We start from the raw sequence: 16,189 nt of genomic DNA, 5'->3' as shown, positions 1-16,189 counted from the left end.
ATCTGGGGTTTCATTTCCTTAATGTAATTGATTTAACCCCAAAACAGTGGCTAACAATTCGCATTCAGCTTTCAACTCCTAAACAAGTATGAATTTCATTTTCTTTCCCATGGAGGAACATTGGTGGGGATCAACTGTCAACACACCACACATCATCAGCCACTTCCAACTTGCAATAAATAAACTTTAATCGTAATTCCTACTATTCTCCTTTTCCCTTTATTATCCTGTTCTTCCATCTCTCTGAATGGTACATAAGCACCCGCTTAAAGTACATTCTCCATTTCCTAGCAGGACTTTGATTGGCAAGGAAACAAAGAGATGCCAATGTCCTGCTCACCAAGCTAAGAAACAAGAATTTTGGGAGAAAGGAAGAATATCAGCAAGTTTGCCTCCAAAAACAGCATAAACCCCATATGCGGTGGATAATCCAGTCAGATGCCTATGCCTAACTTACGTGCCTCAACTTTAGGATGTCTTATATCACATGGCCTGGGAGCATATTAACAACACACCTAAATGAAAAGTTTCAATAAGCGAAAAGCCAATGAGAAAATTAATGTTTCTCCACAAACTAAACCATATAAGAAGCTACCAAACTCTAAGGGACCATATATCTCCTCAATGTAACTTCCTGCATTTCTCCATTTTCAGTTATGGTATCCCTCTTAGTTAAGTTCCTAGGAAAAAGAATCCTCAGGGCTAGTAAACTAAATTGAGTTAAAATAGGTGAGTATGATGTCAATTTCCACCATAAAATTCTTTGCAAGCAAACACAGGTAACCTCTGACAAAGGAATGAATGAATTTTCATTCTTCCTACATTATGGCAAGTTAGGAAATACCAAAAGACAAAAAAACCAGAAGTGATGAGGAAAGCAGTGAGACACGGAAATTAAGAAATGAATAAAGAATGAGAGTACTAATCTGCTCAGTTTGATTTTCTGTTCTTTTTCCATTTTACACTAATTCATCTGGTAGATGTGTATGGCTTGTGCTTATCTAAGAAAAATTTGTTCAGTTTCGCCCGTCATTCCAAGAACAAATCTAAACATTGAAGCAAAAAGCAGTCCAAAACTGGAAGCATTCCCACTAATCCACAAGTCCTCATGAATACAACTTCAGAATAAATGTAGCTTTAGGACTCTGCTTCCAAATCCAAGTTAGCATTGTCAGGTTTATATATACACGTACCTGAAGCAACAGCAGCAGTGGCCGCATTGCCTTTGGGTCCCAAATTAGCCGCATGATCAATTTGATTGAGATAGACACAAATGTGTTCTTGATTATACAAACCTTCTTCATTTTTACAACACAGGTAGGCTGTCACTTTCCATTGGCACCAGGACCTAATATGTCTGGATTGCCTCTCCCACTGAATTCAAAAGCCACATAAACCGAAATCAACCATCTGGTTCCTTTCGCTTCTTGTTAGATTTTCGGCTTACTTTGAAATTTTCAGCCAATTCTGAACCGGGCAGTGACTTGTGCTCCAGTATGCTGCTGAGCTTCAAATCGTCAATCACATCAGAATTGGATAAGGACTTCTCATAAACAATGGCTGCATCAAGGGAGTAAATCCGCAAGGCAAGAGAAGAAATAGTGGATGTTTTGGCAGCTGCTGAGTATGATGACCAATACCACCACTCATTCCTCAAATACTCAGACTTGATCATGTCTTCCAATATAATTGTAGTCTGGACTATCTAATAGAGAACAAATGAAGTAAAATGTAAGTCTCAACAAATCCATGCCTTCAAAGAGAATAACTAACAAATGAGCAACTTTGAAAGAAAGAATTAAAACAGTCATTACACAATTATCTAGTACATTTTTATTATACTCAAACAGCAAAACAAGACCACATATTCTCCATACTTAGATCTTGTGGACATGCAGAAACCATGAATCATATTCTTGAACCAATAGTCAAGTTTCCTATTGAATTATCTCCTAGCAAAAAGGAAAACAACATGATTGTGCACCCTACAACAGAGAATTCAGTCGACAGTACCTCAAAGAGATAAACTATGAAAGAACTTCAAAACAGCAAATTGAAACAAGCCATAGACAGAAATTTATCACTGAACAAAGTACTCATAATAACAAGGGAATGAAACCAACCTCATATATAGTTTCTGCAGATTTAACAAATGCACGCCAAGCCCACCTCCTTTTGGCATCGGCCTTTGAAGGTCTCAAAGCTGCTTCAGGGAGTGCAGCCTCCATATCAAGTAAATTAATCTTGAGACGCCTTATTATCGGTGACACCTTACCAGTTAACGGCCTCAATGAAGATTGGGGAATGACACAACAGTGAGCAACCCCAACTTCAGAAAATCGTCTATCTGAAAAGGATCTTTTATCTTTTTGTTTAGAACATCCCAAGGCTGGTTTATTACTTCTAAGTACTTCAGCTATCCCAGTTGCAGCTGATTGTCTAGAAGAATTATCAGTGGTGTTGTCATTGCCAGCATTAGTCACAAACTGGTTTGCTTCTGCAGATAACAGTATCTTGCCAGCTTTCAACTCATTCCCTGCTCCATCCACCTCTTTTTGAGGAGAAATTAACATGAAAGTAGGGTCACTCAGGAAAGGAGATACAGATGGGACGAGCAAGGGGGTTCCTTTTGAACCAATGAGACCAATCTCCTGTATCAATTCTTTGTTAGAATCTTTCGTCATAAACTTGGAGCTTATCTCCTCCAAGTCAAAAGGGCATACTAACCCCTCATTTTGAAATTTTATCAATGGTGAGCCCATGTCATTGCACCCACCTTTAGAAGTTCCAACAACATCAATTTCAGAAGTGCATGCTTCCCTAGGTATGTCAGATTTCATATTCACCTTCACTTTTGAAGAATTATATATCTCTTTGCTCTTCATAAAGACTAAACTGCACCTATCATCATTATGCTCCTCAAATTCAACATCAGTGAAAAAAGTTCTGTGGCATGAGAGGCAGTGGTTTCTGGAAGGCCAGATCAGTTCTAAGCATTCACAACGATACATTTTCTCTTCACTAGTCATTCTTGCCTTTTTTCCCCGCTTCCTCATGATTTCAGTGGTTTCTGAGTCAAAGCAAGGACCATACTTTTTCTCCAGCAAGGCGGCTGCCTTAGTAACGAGACAATCAATAAGTAAAGCTTTTTCACTATTATTGGGTGTTCTCAAACAACTCTGGCAGTCATCCTGCACTTGGTTTTTAGTTTGTTCAGGATCCTGGAATCTTAGCCTTTGCCAGTGCAGAATAGACTCTTTCAGTTCTCTCTCTTTTGGGTTGTTGTCCTTCAACCACCGAATCAGTTCTTCAACTTCAGCATCAGTTTGATAAAAAAACCATTGTGGACTAGCCATAGTAACATTAGAATCGTAGGTAAATGGGCAGCAAGCTTTTGAGCCCTCTGTGTCCAATGAAGTGGAAGTCTGCAAGACTGAATTTTTGCCCATTTGCTTTCGAAAATCCAGCTTTTTCCGTCCTTGATGCAATGTAAAACTCCCATCAACGATAATCCGAGGATGCATACCAGACATAGGTGAAAACCAATATAATCGACCAACAGAATCACTGCCCAAAAACTCCCCCCTCACAGTTAGCTTCAAAAGCTGTAATTCTGTGGCAGTAATTGAGTCTTGTAGAGCAAGTATGTCATTCTTGATGGTGTTCAACTCAAGATTGTATGCTTGTGACTCATTCGTGACAACAGATGGGACTTCATGAGCTACTTGAGGGCTCATGAAGTGTGACAGGGTAGAGAGTCCCTGATGATCAGAAGATGGTGATTGAATTGCAATTTCCTCAGTCAAATCTTGTAGGTTCTCCTTTAATTGGATTTCTCTACTCACGTCATCTTGTGGCAAAGTATTTGATAAAGGGAGCTCATTTAATTTAAATGATTTATCAGTCTTTTGAGAAGGTATTTCACTGTTGTCAACAGCAGCTTGATGATCTTTTATTTTATCATCAGTATCTGCAGGGTTCATGAATTGGCTGTTACAATTATAGCTCTTCTCTGAATTCAAGAGAGATGGGCACTTGTCAGAATCATTAAACTCAGATTCCTGTCGACCAACCTCTTTTGAATGTAAATCATCAGAGGAGACATTAAAGCCATTATTTCCACTGCTTGAGCGCTGTGACTGTCCCATAAATTTTCCATTATTTTTAATAGTAGTAGTGAGCCCCTCCTTAACTTTTCCACTTGCATTAAGCATAGTTGTCTCCACCTTCACAACTCTTGCAGCCACAGTTTCTTCCCTTGACTTTAAATTTTTCCATTCAGCAGAAAAAGAACGTAATTTCTGCTGCAATTCAGCAGTTGTTTCAGCACATTGCTCAAGGTGTTGCCGAATAAGGGCTGAGTTAAGTAACTCATCACATAAAAACTTAAGCAGGAAGGTTCTCTGCATCCAAATGAGGAAAAAGAGCTCTATTAACCACACCGCAAAAAGAAAGAACATAAATGCACTATAAACAACACAAGAACCCAGAACTAAGACAAGCATAAAATGCACAATAAAGCTTATGGCCTTTTTCACATTCCATAACTTTAACTATAGAAATGGTGTCAAGTTTAACTAAAAGACAGAGACCCAAAATCAGACCATTCTGCACTTGTGCACATATTCATAAATCAAGGTTTAGGCAGTTCAAAGCCAAAGACGACACAGAATTTCTAGGTCAAGGAAACAAACATCATGAATCAAGATGTCAGATAAGTAGTAAAAAGAACTCACAAATAAAATTACAAAACACAAAAAACCAAAAACATAGCCAAAACAGTATGGCAACTCATGCGGCGTGTATGTGTTCTGTGCATATGCATGAAACTACAAGTACAAACAAAATCGACCATAGCTTATGTAAAAGATCACAAACTATACATTATAAGCAAAAGCCAACTACTCTATGGTCAAGCTGGAATCAATCAATGCAAAGATCTGGAGTATTCAATCAGATAACAGTTCAATTTATCAAAATGTTTAAGACTAAAATGAATAAACAAATAGGGTTCAACAGACAACCTCATCTACATTGTACTCCCAGTATTCTTTTTCTTCCATTACAGCTGTTAAATGCCTGAGTGTCTCCAAGTAGACCCAACTCACTTCTCCCTGGTATTTCTTTCCTCTGCTTCGACCACTGACTTCAGAATATCCTGATAAATCCTGAAGCATATGGTTACTGACAACACAAGATGGACAATACCAGTTCCCTTCAGGAATCCGTGAAAGTGGAGGATCCAAGCAGTAAGTATGATACTCAGCATCGCAAGTATCACACAGAAGAACACTATCATCATCTTTATCCACCCCACATACTTTGCAGACTCCTTCATCCCACGGAGCTTTTGGAACCTCACTTGTGAGAGCAATAATATCATTTATTTCTCCTTTTGCTTCAGCATCTAAGTGTTCAGATTTTGCATACCCCAAAAGTTTCTGAACCAGAGGGACAACCTGCGACAGAAGAATCTTTAAACAGCTACAAGAAGTCAAAAAGAAAGATAAGAAACACTGAAATGCAATAAGTGGGCAGCCAGGGAGAGAGGGAGCATAACATACATTTAATTCATGTGAAGACCAATTATTTTCCCCTTTATATACTTCTTTGAAGTGAAAATATAATCCATAATGTTACATTTTAAGGACTTACTTTAAGCATTTTAGTGATCATTCTTTGAGTTTACACCCTGTATCTCCTATTTGTTTATCACTACAAAATTGCACACAGATTTGAAGAATCATGTTTTGTTCAATAAAAATTCTCACTTCTTCTCTTTCAACAAACTGCAATATATTTTGGCTTACTGCTCTACACCTCAGAAAACTTTTTCAAATTGAAGACACTTGAACTCCATTAATGTTTTTATTGAGTTGGTTACTAATTCCCAAGGTAATGCAGTCTTGCAATTAATCCTTGATAACCAAGCTAAATTTTAAAGGTGAATGACATATATCAAAATCCTAGTTTTATTCCATTGCTTGATCTATTACAAGCACAGTCCACAGAAAGAAAACAGGTCAAAAGTTTTTTGTGGGTCATTCCATCCTCTTGTAGTGATTTTCTTTAAAAACAAGTTGACGGTTTGGCTAAAGGAGCAAAGGTCAAAGTTTGTATCCACAGAGAGAAGTGGTGCTGTTTTAGATACTATTTGCATAATTAGGCAAGAAACAAAAGGACAGAGTCGTCTAGATTTTTATGAACAGCTTGTTCACTCTTTTGTAATTAATTTTCAATCAATGATTTTATTTGCTCTTCTTTTCACAAAATAAATAAAGAGCTCAAGTTTGTATCCACCATAGCAATTGAGTACTACTGGGAAATTCAAACATTAACAATTGGAGGTAGCATTTGTGAAGCACCAATACACATACTCTTAAGACAAAAATTATTGACAAACAAGTTCAAATAATTGGGATGGAGAGAGAGAAATCCAAACCTCCTTTTGATATAATGCTTCAAAATTTTGGAATAGTTTCTCAGCCAATTCAACATAATCAGGCTGATCTGCATATGCCATTCGCACATTATTCCATAACTGCCAGGTTAAAGCAATGGTTATTTCATTTTTACAAGCTGGAATATCAACATAATTCATCAAAACAATATAAACCTAACCTAAAAAAGGACTTGCAAGTTCAACATCATAATAAAACACTAACGTGAAATTCAACGCAAGCATTAAAACCATAATAACACACCAGGTGTAGCTCTTAAATGTGGAAAGTAAACACCTTCAAACCAAATTTGTTCCTGTGATCATCAAGCTAGAATATTTAAACTCAAAAATGTAAAATGAAGAGGAATCGTATTTTTATTCATAATAATTCTCTCATATATTCATCAGACTAGATATTTTTATCATCAAAATGTATATTTCATTAACAATCTTTCTCGCTAAAAGACGATGAATCACATTGCCAAACAACAAGATTCACTTATCATATTAATATACAGCCAAGTTCGCAGTTTAACGCATGCCAACTTTTAACAAGTGAAATGGACACAAAGCATCATCAATTATGAATATAGGAACTCGGAGGAAATCAAGCTATAGGCTTTGGAAAAACTTTACGAAATCAAAAGCAATTAAAAACTATAGTCATAGTCAGACCTCCCGAACATCCTCGAGAAAAGATTCGTGCGATCCGTTGTAAGCCCCTACTGCCAATCTCATATCAATAGTCCTGAAATCAAGAGGACGAGATACCATGCCTGGAAATCCAAGTAGCCCCTCATCATCATTATCAATAGAACTCAACTTTCTTCCCAGTAAATTACAGAAAACTTTTTCATCATCTGCTGCAGCAGCATGACGTAAGACAATACGAGATTGCTTCATTATGATGTCAGATACAGATAGGACAGTTTTTCTCTTCTTTTCCTTGTCAGATTTTTGCGGCAATTCTTCCTTTTGAACATCTGCCAGCACTGCAAGAACGGCTTTCTGTATTCAATCAACAATCAAAATGTATGAGATTTAGAATCACGCCTGCTCCGATTATACTTGATCATGGACTAAAAATAACAGAACCACAATATACAGACAATTTAACAGGAAAAATGCTAAATGAAATATTTATAAATAAACAAAAAAAGTCAAAACAATAACTCCAAATTCAGACATGCAAATTTCATTTTGATTGACTTAGAATATGATATAAGGTAAGATACAAGTAGAAACTAAGATAAAAAGTACTAGAAGTAGAAGAAGTAGAAAGTAAATTATGCTTAAGACAACCCCAAAGGGTGAGCTTAGTGCTAAAAGTTCTTGATCTCAACTAGAGGTCTCAAACCCTACAGAGCCACTCATTATTTCTCACAAGTTTCCTAGACACTAAACTCATAAAGTGTGGAACTGGCTCCAGTTTAGAATATAGTGCATATATAGCGAAGGTAGAAGAATTCATTTATACAAAAAAATCTACTTAACACACAGTGCAACCTTTTTTAAAGAATGTTCACTCTTACTCTTTTCTGTGAAAAACGAATGTACTCTCTCTCAACTTGCTGTAATTGAAATATATATACCAAAGGTCGTTTGGGTGGTTCAAGCAAGGAGGAAGGCATTTGAACCTTCCCCAAACCACATGTATTTTATTGTGCAACACACTCATAACACTGAATTATTCTTACAAAAAAAGATAGGTGATGATGTCAAAACTTACCAAAAAAAGGTTTACATTGAAAAAGGACGAAAATTATATGAATTAGTTTAGTATTAGTAATCATATTTTATTTATGAGAATTTACAGAACTAATCATAGAATCAAAAGGAAAAACAACAATTGAAAGGTAGTTTAAATGCAAATATGAAGAAAGGCATATTTAATTACATTGAACTGCTAAAAGAAGACAACCAGGATAAACCATAAAAAAAAAAAAAAAAAAAGAGAAAAAATAGCAAACGATTATTAACATTCTTCCTCAAGAAGGCATAGATGATAAGTTACAGCAAATAGCACCTTTGTTGGTCCTGATGCATTGCCTTTGTAAACTTCTTTACTGATTGAATGTTCCAATCTTTTTTTGGCCCAATCTGGTGGATTTTTATCTAGGGCTTCATAAATACACCTTCTGATTCTGGTTCCTACATTTGTTGGTAGCTTCCTAACAGGTTCCAGAACCTTTGCCCACTCAGGCATAGTACCATCACTCACAACTTTCTTTTCACAGGAACCAGATGAATCAGACCCTTCATCTTCAATGGTCAGCATGTCATTCTCTCTATTTAAAATACCAAAAATCTTCTTTGTAGCCTCTGCAAGCAACTGAAGATTGAAACAGTCAAAGAATTAATACACATTATAATTATGTTTTTCTTTTTGGTTCCTAATCCTAATTCTCGATCATATTGGAAAAAGCTAAACCACAGCCTACACATACCAAGTCAGTGGAAAAACATCATATATCACAAAGAAAATTATAATTAAGCAGGCAATCACATACGTTTAGGGTAAAAACAATGCCAAGTGCTGAGTAAAAGGGCAGCTTCTCCGTACACATAATTCACAATAAGTGATCATAATATTACAGATATACAATCTACATCTTAGATTGACAGAATCTTTTAAAAGAGACATGAACTTTGAGAAGGATTTCATTCTGGCAACAATTTTACAAGTGAAGTTAGATTCTAAATATGTCACTCTTGGATTTAGCAATAATATAAATTCATGCTTAAAATAAAGAAAGTAATATATGCGATTAGCAACTTTTTAAATTGCGTCAGCCTGAGAAGAGGTGTATGTCGAGAAACAATGAGAAATTGTATATGAATTTTATGGAACATTAATATCATCGATTGCAATGTCAGAAAATGGAATATGTTCCTGTTGAACCAATCTTAAAAGTTAAATTTTGTGATACCGAAAAATCCATTGGCCACACTTGTCTGCACAGTGAGTTTGAAACTAGCAAATATTGCCCAACCCAGCTTTAGTGATCGAAAAACCCACGAGACACAACATCCTAAGTAGGTGAAATTATAGGAATTTGAACCCCCAACCTCTTGATTGTAAATCAAGAATACCTATCCACAGTGGTTTCCATCAAGAAAGTCATATTTCTCATGAAAAAACTTCTCTAAATTGAATGCAAAACTAATACAAACCAATGTTTTCAGAGTTGGACCAGAGGTTGACCTGGTGGAGAGGCCAGTCTGGTTAAACTATTGGTTGAAGAGGTGAACTATTTAAACAAACATTATAGATAATATTCAAAACAATTTTATTTAATTATTCATTAAATATAAAATCTTAATTGCACTAAAATAAAGGTACACTTGGCTTGATGGCATACAACTATATCAATTGATAAGATGTTGGGTTCAAGTCCCAACAATGGCAAATTTTAGATTTTCCTGGTAAAATACCAAAGATAGCTTAAATAAAAAAACAATAAACCAAACATAGTTTGGCCTATTGATTCTTCCCAACTTAAGCAAGTTGAGACTGAGGTTTGAGTCTCAACGTTGGAAAAAAAAAAAACAAAAAAAAACTTGCATTTTTATGTTGAGGTCATGCTAAAGTTAGAATGTGGGTTTGTTCGGGGTGCCTAAACCAGGCTTGCTCCCGGTTCTGTTCGGACTGGCCCAACCAACCGATTATCCAGGTTTCAAATCACTGATAGAAACAAGTCTACAACATCCAGAAACTTTTCGAAATGACACAACAAATTGAAAGAAACCTGGAATATTGAACTAGTAGATACTATGAAAGCCATCAAGACATGAATATGCTTTCTTCCAATTTTCTTTGAGATAATATGCAAAACTAATATATTTTTTCCTATCTTATCACAATAGTAATAGTAATGGTAATATGTAGAAAGATAAGACTGGAAGTTGTATTTTCAGTGAGCCAGTGTCTAGGCCATAAATTATTTTTGTGAAATAAAAAATTCTCAATTTAAATATCTTCTACTAAAATATCACATTAATTATTCTTCTAAAATCCAAGATATGAAAAAATGAATTTCATTCTGAATTGACATTAGGATCAGTCTAACTGCTGAGAGAAAAATAAAGTGGTAATTTCTTTCCTTCTAGCAATTCCTACTTCCAATTCATATCATAGGAGTACATCTACAGCCCAAGAGATGGTAGGATCCATGCAAATTAAAACAGTGTTCCCTAGATCTTTTGTTGACTATTTATGTTAAATATACAGCATAAGAGATGGTAGGATCCCTGTAAATTAAAACAGTGTTCCCTAGATCTTTTTGTTAACAATTTATGTTAATAATGAGCATGTGAAATACCACTAAAAGAGCCAATCTTACCAAGGCATCTGCTTCCATTCCAGCCACTCCAGTAAGTGAACCACAGAGTACCCCTCCATCACCTTGTAAGCAGCGAAACACTTTACCACTTTCACGAGCAGTAATATCCGCAGAGTCAAGGACACCGTCCATGGATAAGAAAGCCAAGATGTATCTCCGAGCTAATTCTGGCCAAGTCAATTCATTGATAGGGAGTGTATTGAGCCTACCCTTCTTAGGAGGAATTGAACAATCTGCATCTTTCTTCCTTCCCCGTTTTGATTTTGTGTCTCCAGAATCAAAGTTTGGGTCAATAATTGCAGCCACTTTTGATTGCAGTTCACTAATTAGCACCCCAAGCAAAGAGCTATGAGCCTTGGTCAAAACCACACCAGAACATCTACTGTAATTTACAGATGCTATTCTAGCTTGTGCCACTTCCTTCATTGATCCAGTTTCCATCTGTATAAATGCATGTGGATTTTTCCTTGAGGATAAAGCTTGTCCACCAATACAGCCAGTTTCTCGCAAGTTTGGGGGTTCAGTTCCCTGGATTTTCTTCTCAGATTTGTCAAGAGGACTTGAGCCATCAAACCATGGGTTGGTAAGCTCCTCCTCAAGTTCCTCCAAGGAAAAAGGTCTCTTTAGACCTAAAATCTCATGAAAACGCCCAAAGAACTCCCATACCTGAAAAGATAAGCTAGAAGCTCAAGGTTTCCCATCCAATGAACTCAATTGTGTATCCAAAAACGAAATATGTTCTGCTACAAATAAAGCACATCAAATTACACATGCATACCTGATAAAAGTCACCAATAATGTGAGGAGGAAACCTCAAGCATGATGCCTTTCCAGGAGGGCAATCATCATGGTCTTCGATCAAATAAGGTTTGTTGAATCTTCCAAATGAACTATCTGATACTTCTTCATTCTTGCATTCTATCCCAGACTTCATTTTAGCAATCAGGAGTCCATTTCCAACAGTTAGGGATGAGGTGAAATAACTTCTATCTTTCAGAAATTCATAGCGTGAACAGGCTTTGACACCAGGAAGTTGTTCAATAATTTCTTGCACAAACTCAGTGTCTAACCCAAATCTATCCTGGTCCAGCCAATTCAGAAGTACATTGCTCATTGTATCAAATTTATCATCTCCCTGATACTCAAATGGGATGTTAATAGAGACTGGAGAACCAAAAAACTTTTCAAGTACAGAAAACCTCATTTTGTTCTTGTCATCCATCATATCCCAGTTTGGCAATCCCCTTCTATTTTCAATGTGCTTGCAGGAAAACTTTAAAGCACCTTTTCGTTTACAGATCTCAGAGCAAGTATCAACAAGCTTCTGAGACATCATTCTCCATGCCAATGATGATGAACGATCTTCCACAGAAATCTCACCAATTTCATCCCTCATCCCTAAACTATCAGTTAGAAGCTCGGTAGATTTTTTATGAATGGAACTAACTTCACGCAATAAATTATCACATGTGTAAACACTGTTACTTTTGTTTGTACTATTTCCTAGAAAAGTCAAGATATCATGCTCCATAGGAGGGCAAGGATCTGAAAGAATTATCTGAATACTGATGTCATTATCATAATCATTACCATAAGGAGCTATATCGCTATTTTCTTCATCAAGTAGACCAGAAATTTGCCCAAAATCTGACCTGAAGAGCATAGTTGATCCGTTTGGAATGGGTAACACAGAGCATGAACACCTTCTTACCTTAAAAACAGGACCAGAATCTCCACCATCTGACACTTCACATATAAAAATAGACCCAGTTAACTTATCATGCCAACAGGAGGTATAACCAACAGGACTGATCCAGTTGACATTATGATATGAAGGTCTTGCATCAACATGCCCCAAAGAAAGAACAAAAAAATCTTCAAACTGCACAGGAAGTCCCTCCTGAGAAAAAAAAAAAAAACAGGTAACAACAATTAGGCATTAAGAGGAAGATGAAAAAAAAAATCCAAAAACTGCTGAAACTCTCACTTTTATATCATCACACTAACAGAACAGAAAAACTATTAAGGACGAAAAAAATTATATGGAGAGAACGGAAGATGAAGCATAAGTACCATGTTTACTTACCTTACTGCGCTGAAATCCAGTGAAACCACTTTCCTCTCTTATAGCTTCAGTACCATCCAAAATAGTATCTGATCTACTAGGAAAATTCTCCATAGGTTCACGATTGGATGAAAACTCATTAGAATAACTACTTATCAAATCCTTTTTTTCCTCAAAACCATTAACAAATGAAGATCTTGTTAGTTTTCTTCGTTTGGCTAGATACACCCTTCCTTCAGAAGCAGCTCCTTCAGCTCTTATTTCAGCATCCATAGATTTGTAGTTAGAAATCAAACCCAGATAAGAAGCAACTTCAGACATTGAATCAAAGGTCTTTCCATCTGGAGAACAGTAAACAGCACACGGTTGACAACTGTTCATGGAATGTCTTAATTCAACACGCCAACCTTCATCTAGAAAACCCTGCCTTCCAGAGATAAAGTCTCTAAGAGCCTGCAACAATTTATCACTGGGATCTGGAGACAGCAATTTACTACTAGTAAGATTTCCAGTGGAATAGCCCAGATCTACCCCCTTGAAACTTCCATCCATGCTTTGTGTATGAAGCAATATATCTTCAAGACCAATTTTTACAGTGTGCGCTGTAATTCCAGAAAGCTTCTGAGATCCATATCTATTCCCCGCATATAAAAAGTTTGAATAGGTCACTGGAGCAACAAATCCATTGCCACCAAAAGAATTATCACCCAGGGCGTGCTTTCTAAAACCAAAATAAATATAACCAGTAACTAAACATGAGAATTTAATTTCAAGAAATCTATTCAAAGAAATTCATATATAATTAAGACGGATGCAGAGCAAAGATTCAAAACAGGGATCACCGGGAAAATAGAAAAGAATGGCTTAAGTACGAGAAAAATAAATTAAGAGTTAACCACTCCCAATTACAATTTGCTTAAATAGATATGACTCCACCAATGAAGAGGCACCCAAAACCATTCACTACCCGTCTAAGATCTTGCATCTATAAGATTTTTGCTTAGGCAGATCTCTCTCATTTACCAAAAAGTCAATACTTACTTTTCTTTCTCTACAAGGAAAGACAATAAATTGTCTTTAGACAGCAGAAGAAAAGTGAAAAAATCTTCACCCCAAAATGTTTTAGAAATGAAGAATTGACATATCATAGAAGGGATGGGATCACTTCAGAATTCATTCTAGTTTGTAAGCAGCTGACATGAGCAGAATTTAAATCCTTTATTAGCAATACATTATATGTCAGAAAAATTGGCCTGACTATCACTTCAGTGTTCCTTTAGTTAGTGAACAGTCTTTCTTTCTTTCTTTCTTTTACAACAAATAATGTGACCTATGTGATGTAGGTACTATGTTTGGCAGGAACACATACCATGAATAATAAATTTTAGTATTTACAAACAAACAGCAAAATGCGCTTCTAAAGTTTAAGCACATTATCAATTTACCAGGTTTTCCTTCCCATTTTGAAACAATTTTCACAAAATAGAACTGTTAACATTCATTCACCAGTAATGGTATCTGAAGAGATGTAATCTAAAATGAAAAATGAAAGCCTCAATAGCAACTATTATAAACTAAGAAACTTATCAGTGATCTTTATACAAGTTGCCCCATTTTTGGTGAAGAGAAACAGGCTATAATAAACTCTCACAGTAATTTCTTATAACCTTTACCATATCACCCAAAGGTTTGGCCACTTGTGTTCAATGACACCACCAAACATGGTCATACAATAGAACTTGTTTCGGGTAGGCCAGGAGGAGGGTTTCATAGTCCAACAGAGCTTGGCATTGGCATGGATAGAAGAAATTAGCAGTATTAAACTCACGACTTTGGGCTTAATTGCCATTCAGTAACTGAAGTCAGCATAAAATCCTCCCAATATAGTAAAATTGTCTACAACCCCAACATCGAACTAATTAAACCACCTAAGCTTAATGTATCAAATTCATGACTTCGGGCTTAATACAATTCAATAACTGAAATCTGTATAAAAATTTCTAAGTAGAAAGTTAAATTAGCCATAATCCAAACAACAATCTAAAGTACAGCCTAGGCCTTGGCTTTTCATCTCTATGCTAATAACAAAACATGATTCATAATAAACAAATTTTCATCTTATTAACACTAAAATCACCAAAAGTTTCAATCTTTAGATTTACTACAAACTTAAACCAATGTGTTAACCAAAATATTATTTATTTCACCTAAAATATCTTCGTCAACTCGATTAAAGTTGAAGTACAATAAAGTTCCATCCTTTCTCTTCTGTCTTATCAAAAAACAAACCTACTAACACTTACTTCAAATTTAGAATTTCACCATTGCTAAACCCATGACAAACCAAACGTAACGTACCGGGCATCAAACAGCTCCTCGGTAGCTTCCCCGTCAGCATCGCTGGGCGGAGAAGCATTTATATCCAAAATCCTCTGTTTCTTGCCCAAAGGCCAGCGTTTACTTTTAACTCCGCTTTCAACGCAGTCGCTACACACCCACTCAACCAAATCAACCGTCTGCCTCCCATGCATTCCAGCACACTCCAAGTGAAACCCCCTCTCGCAGCCGTCGCACACAACCACGTATCCCTCCACCTCCGGCCCTCGGCATGTGCCGCATATTCCACCCCTACCTTCCTCGGCCGAAACCACCGCCGACGCAGGCTCCAGCGAGCAATCAACCGGATTCTCCATAGACAAAGTGGTCGGGATCTCATTAAGATCGATGCCGAGAGGCGAACGAGTCGAATCTGTGAGTTCCATTATCGGAGTCGGCGTTTCGTCTCCGTAATTGATAACGTAAACATGCTCACTTAGATTTTGTTCTTTTTTTTCGGACTACCGCTGGATGGCCTTTTCTTTTTTTCCGGGTACTCGGGTTTTTGACGGATGGAGAGACAAGGATAGGACCAAGAGAGGACCGTACAAAGAAACAGTAAACAAAAGAAAGTTTTGTTAGGGTGATTGAGGATTGTCTCGTTCGTCTTACTTGGTTTTATATTGGCTTTACGAAGGCGCAGGTCTAAGCTCTAAACTGGTCACTGTTTCGTTTTCTCATTTTATTAAGATTATATACAGGGAGAAATTTAACCCTACAAGGTGTTCACCTGCTCCTGGATCGATCATGTTATGTTGAGTCTAGTTCGAGTTCAGAGTTTATTCTCATTTGATGATCTCCTACATTTGCAATTCAATTCAAATAAAATGGTAATAAATTTATAAAAATTTTAAATTTTATTTTCAAATTTTGAATATGAAAAGTAAGTAATAACAAATATATATAAGTCAGGAGAGTTAAACATAATTTTTGAAATATATAAGGTATAAATTAATGTTTTAG

General features: G+C 36.4%; 1 protein-coding gene across 1 annotated transcript; it reads right to left on the bottom strand.

The window, feature by feature from the left end:
* Nucleotides 1–881: 881 nt before the first annotated feature.
* LOC123196856 (methyl-CpG-binding domain-containing protein 9-like) lies at nucleotides 882–15,888 on the bottom strand. The gene is made up of 10 exons (XM_044610999.1): nucleotides 15,209–15,888; nucleotides 12,872–13,571; nucleotides 11,564–12,685; nucleotides 10,786–11,451; nucleotides 8,469–8,774; nucleotides 7,118–7,450; nucleotides 6,443–6,541; nucleotides 5,025–5,459; nucleotides 2,124–4,403; nucleotides 882–1,705 (listed from the first exon to the last, which is right to left on the bottom strand). The coding sequence occupies exons 1-10, from the start codon at nucleotides 15,610–15,612 to the stop codon at nucleotides 1,403–1,405; spliced, it is 6,648 nt and encodes a 2,215-aa protein (XP_044466934.1). The 5' UTR covers nucleotides 15,613–15,888; the 3' UTR covers nucleotides 882–1,402.
* Between the last annotated feature and the right edge of the window lie 301 nt (nucleotides 15,889–16,189).

Source organism: Mangifera indica, chromosome 14 (assembly GCF_011075055.1).
Source record: "Mangifera indica cultivar Alphonso chromosome 14, CATAS_Mindica_2.1, whole genome shotgun sequence".
Lineage (NCBI taxonomy): Eukaryota > Viridiplantae > Streptophyta > Magnoliopsida > Sapindales > Anacardiaceae > Mangifera > Mangifera indica.
Note: the sequence above shows the minus strand (reverse complement) of the source record. Positions and strands in the feature narration are given on the sequence as shown.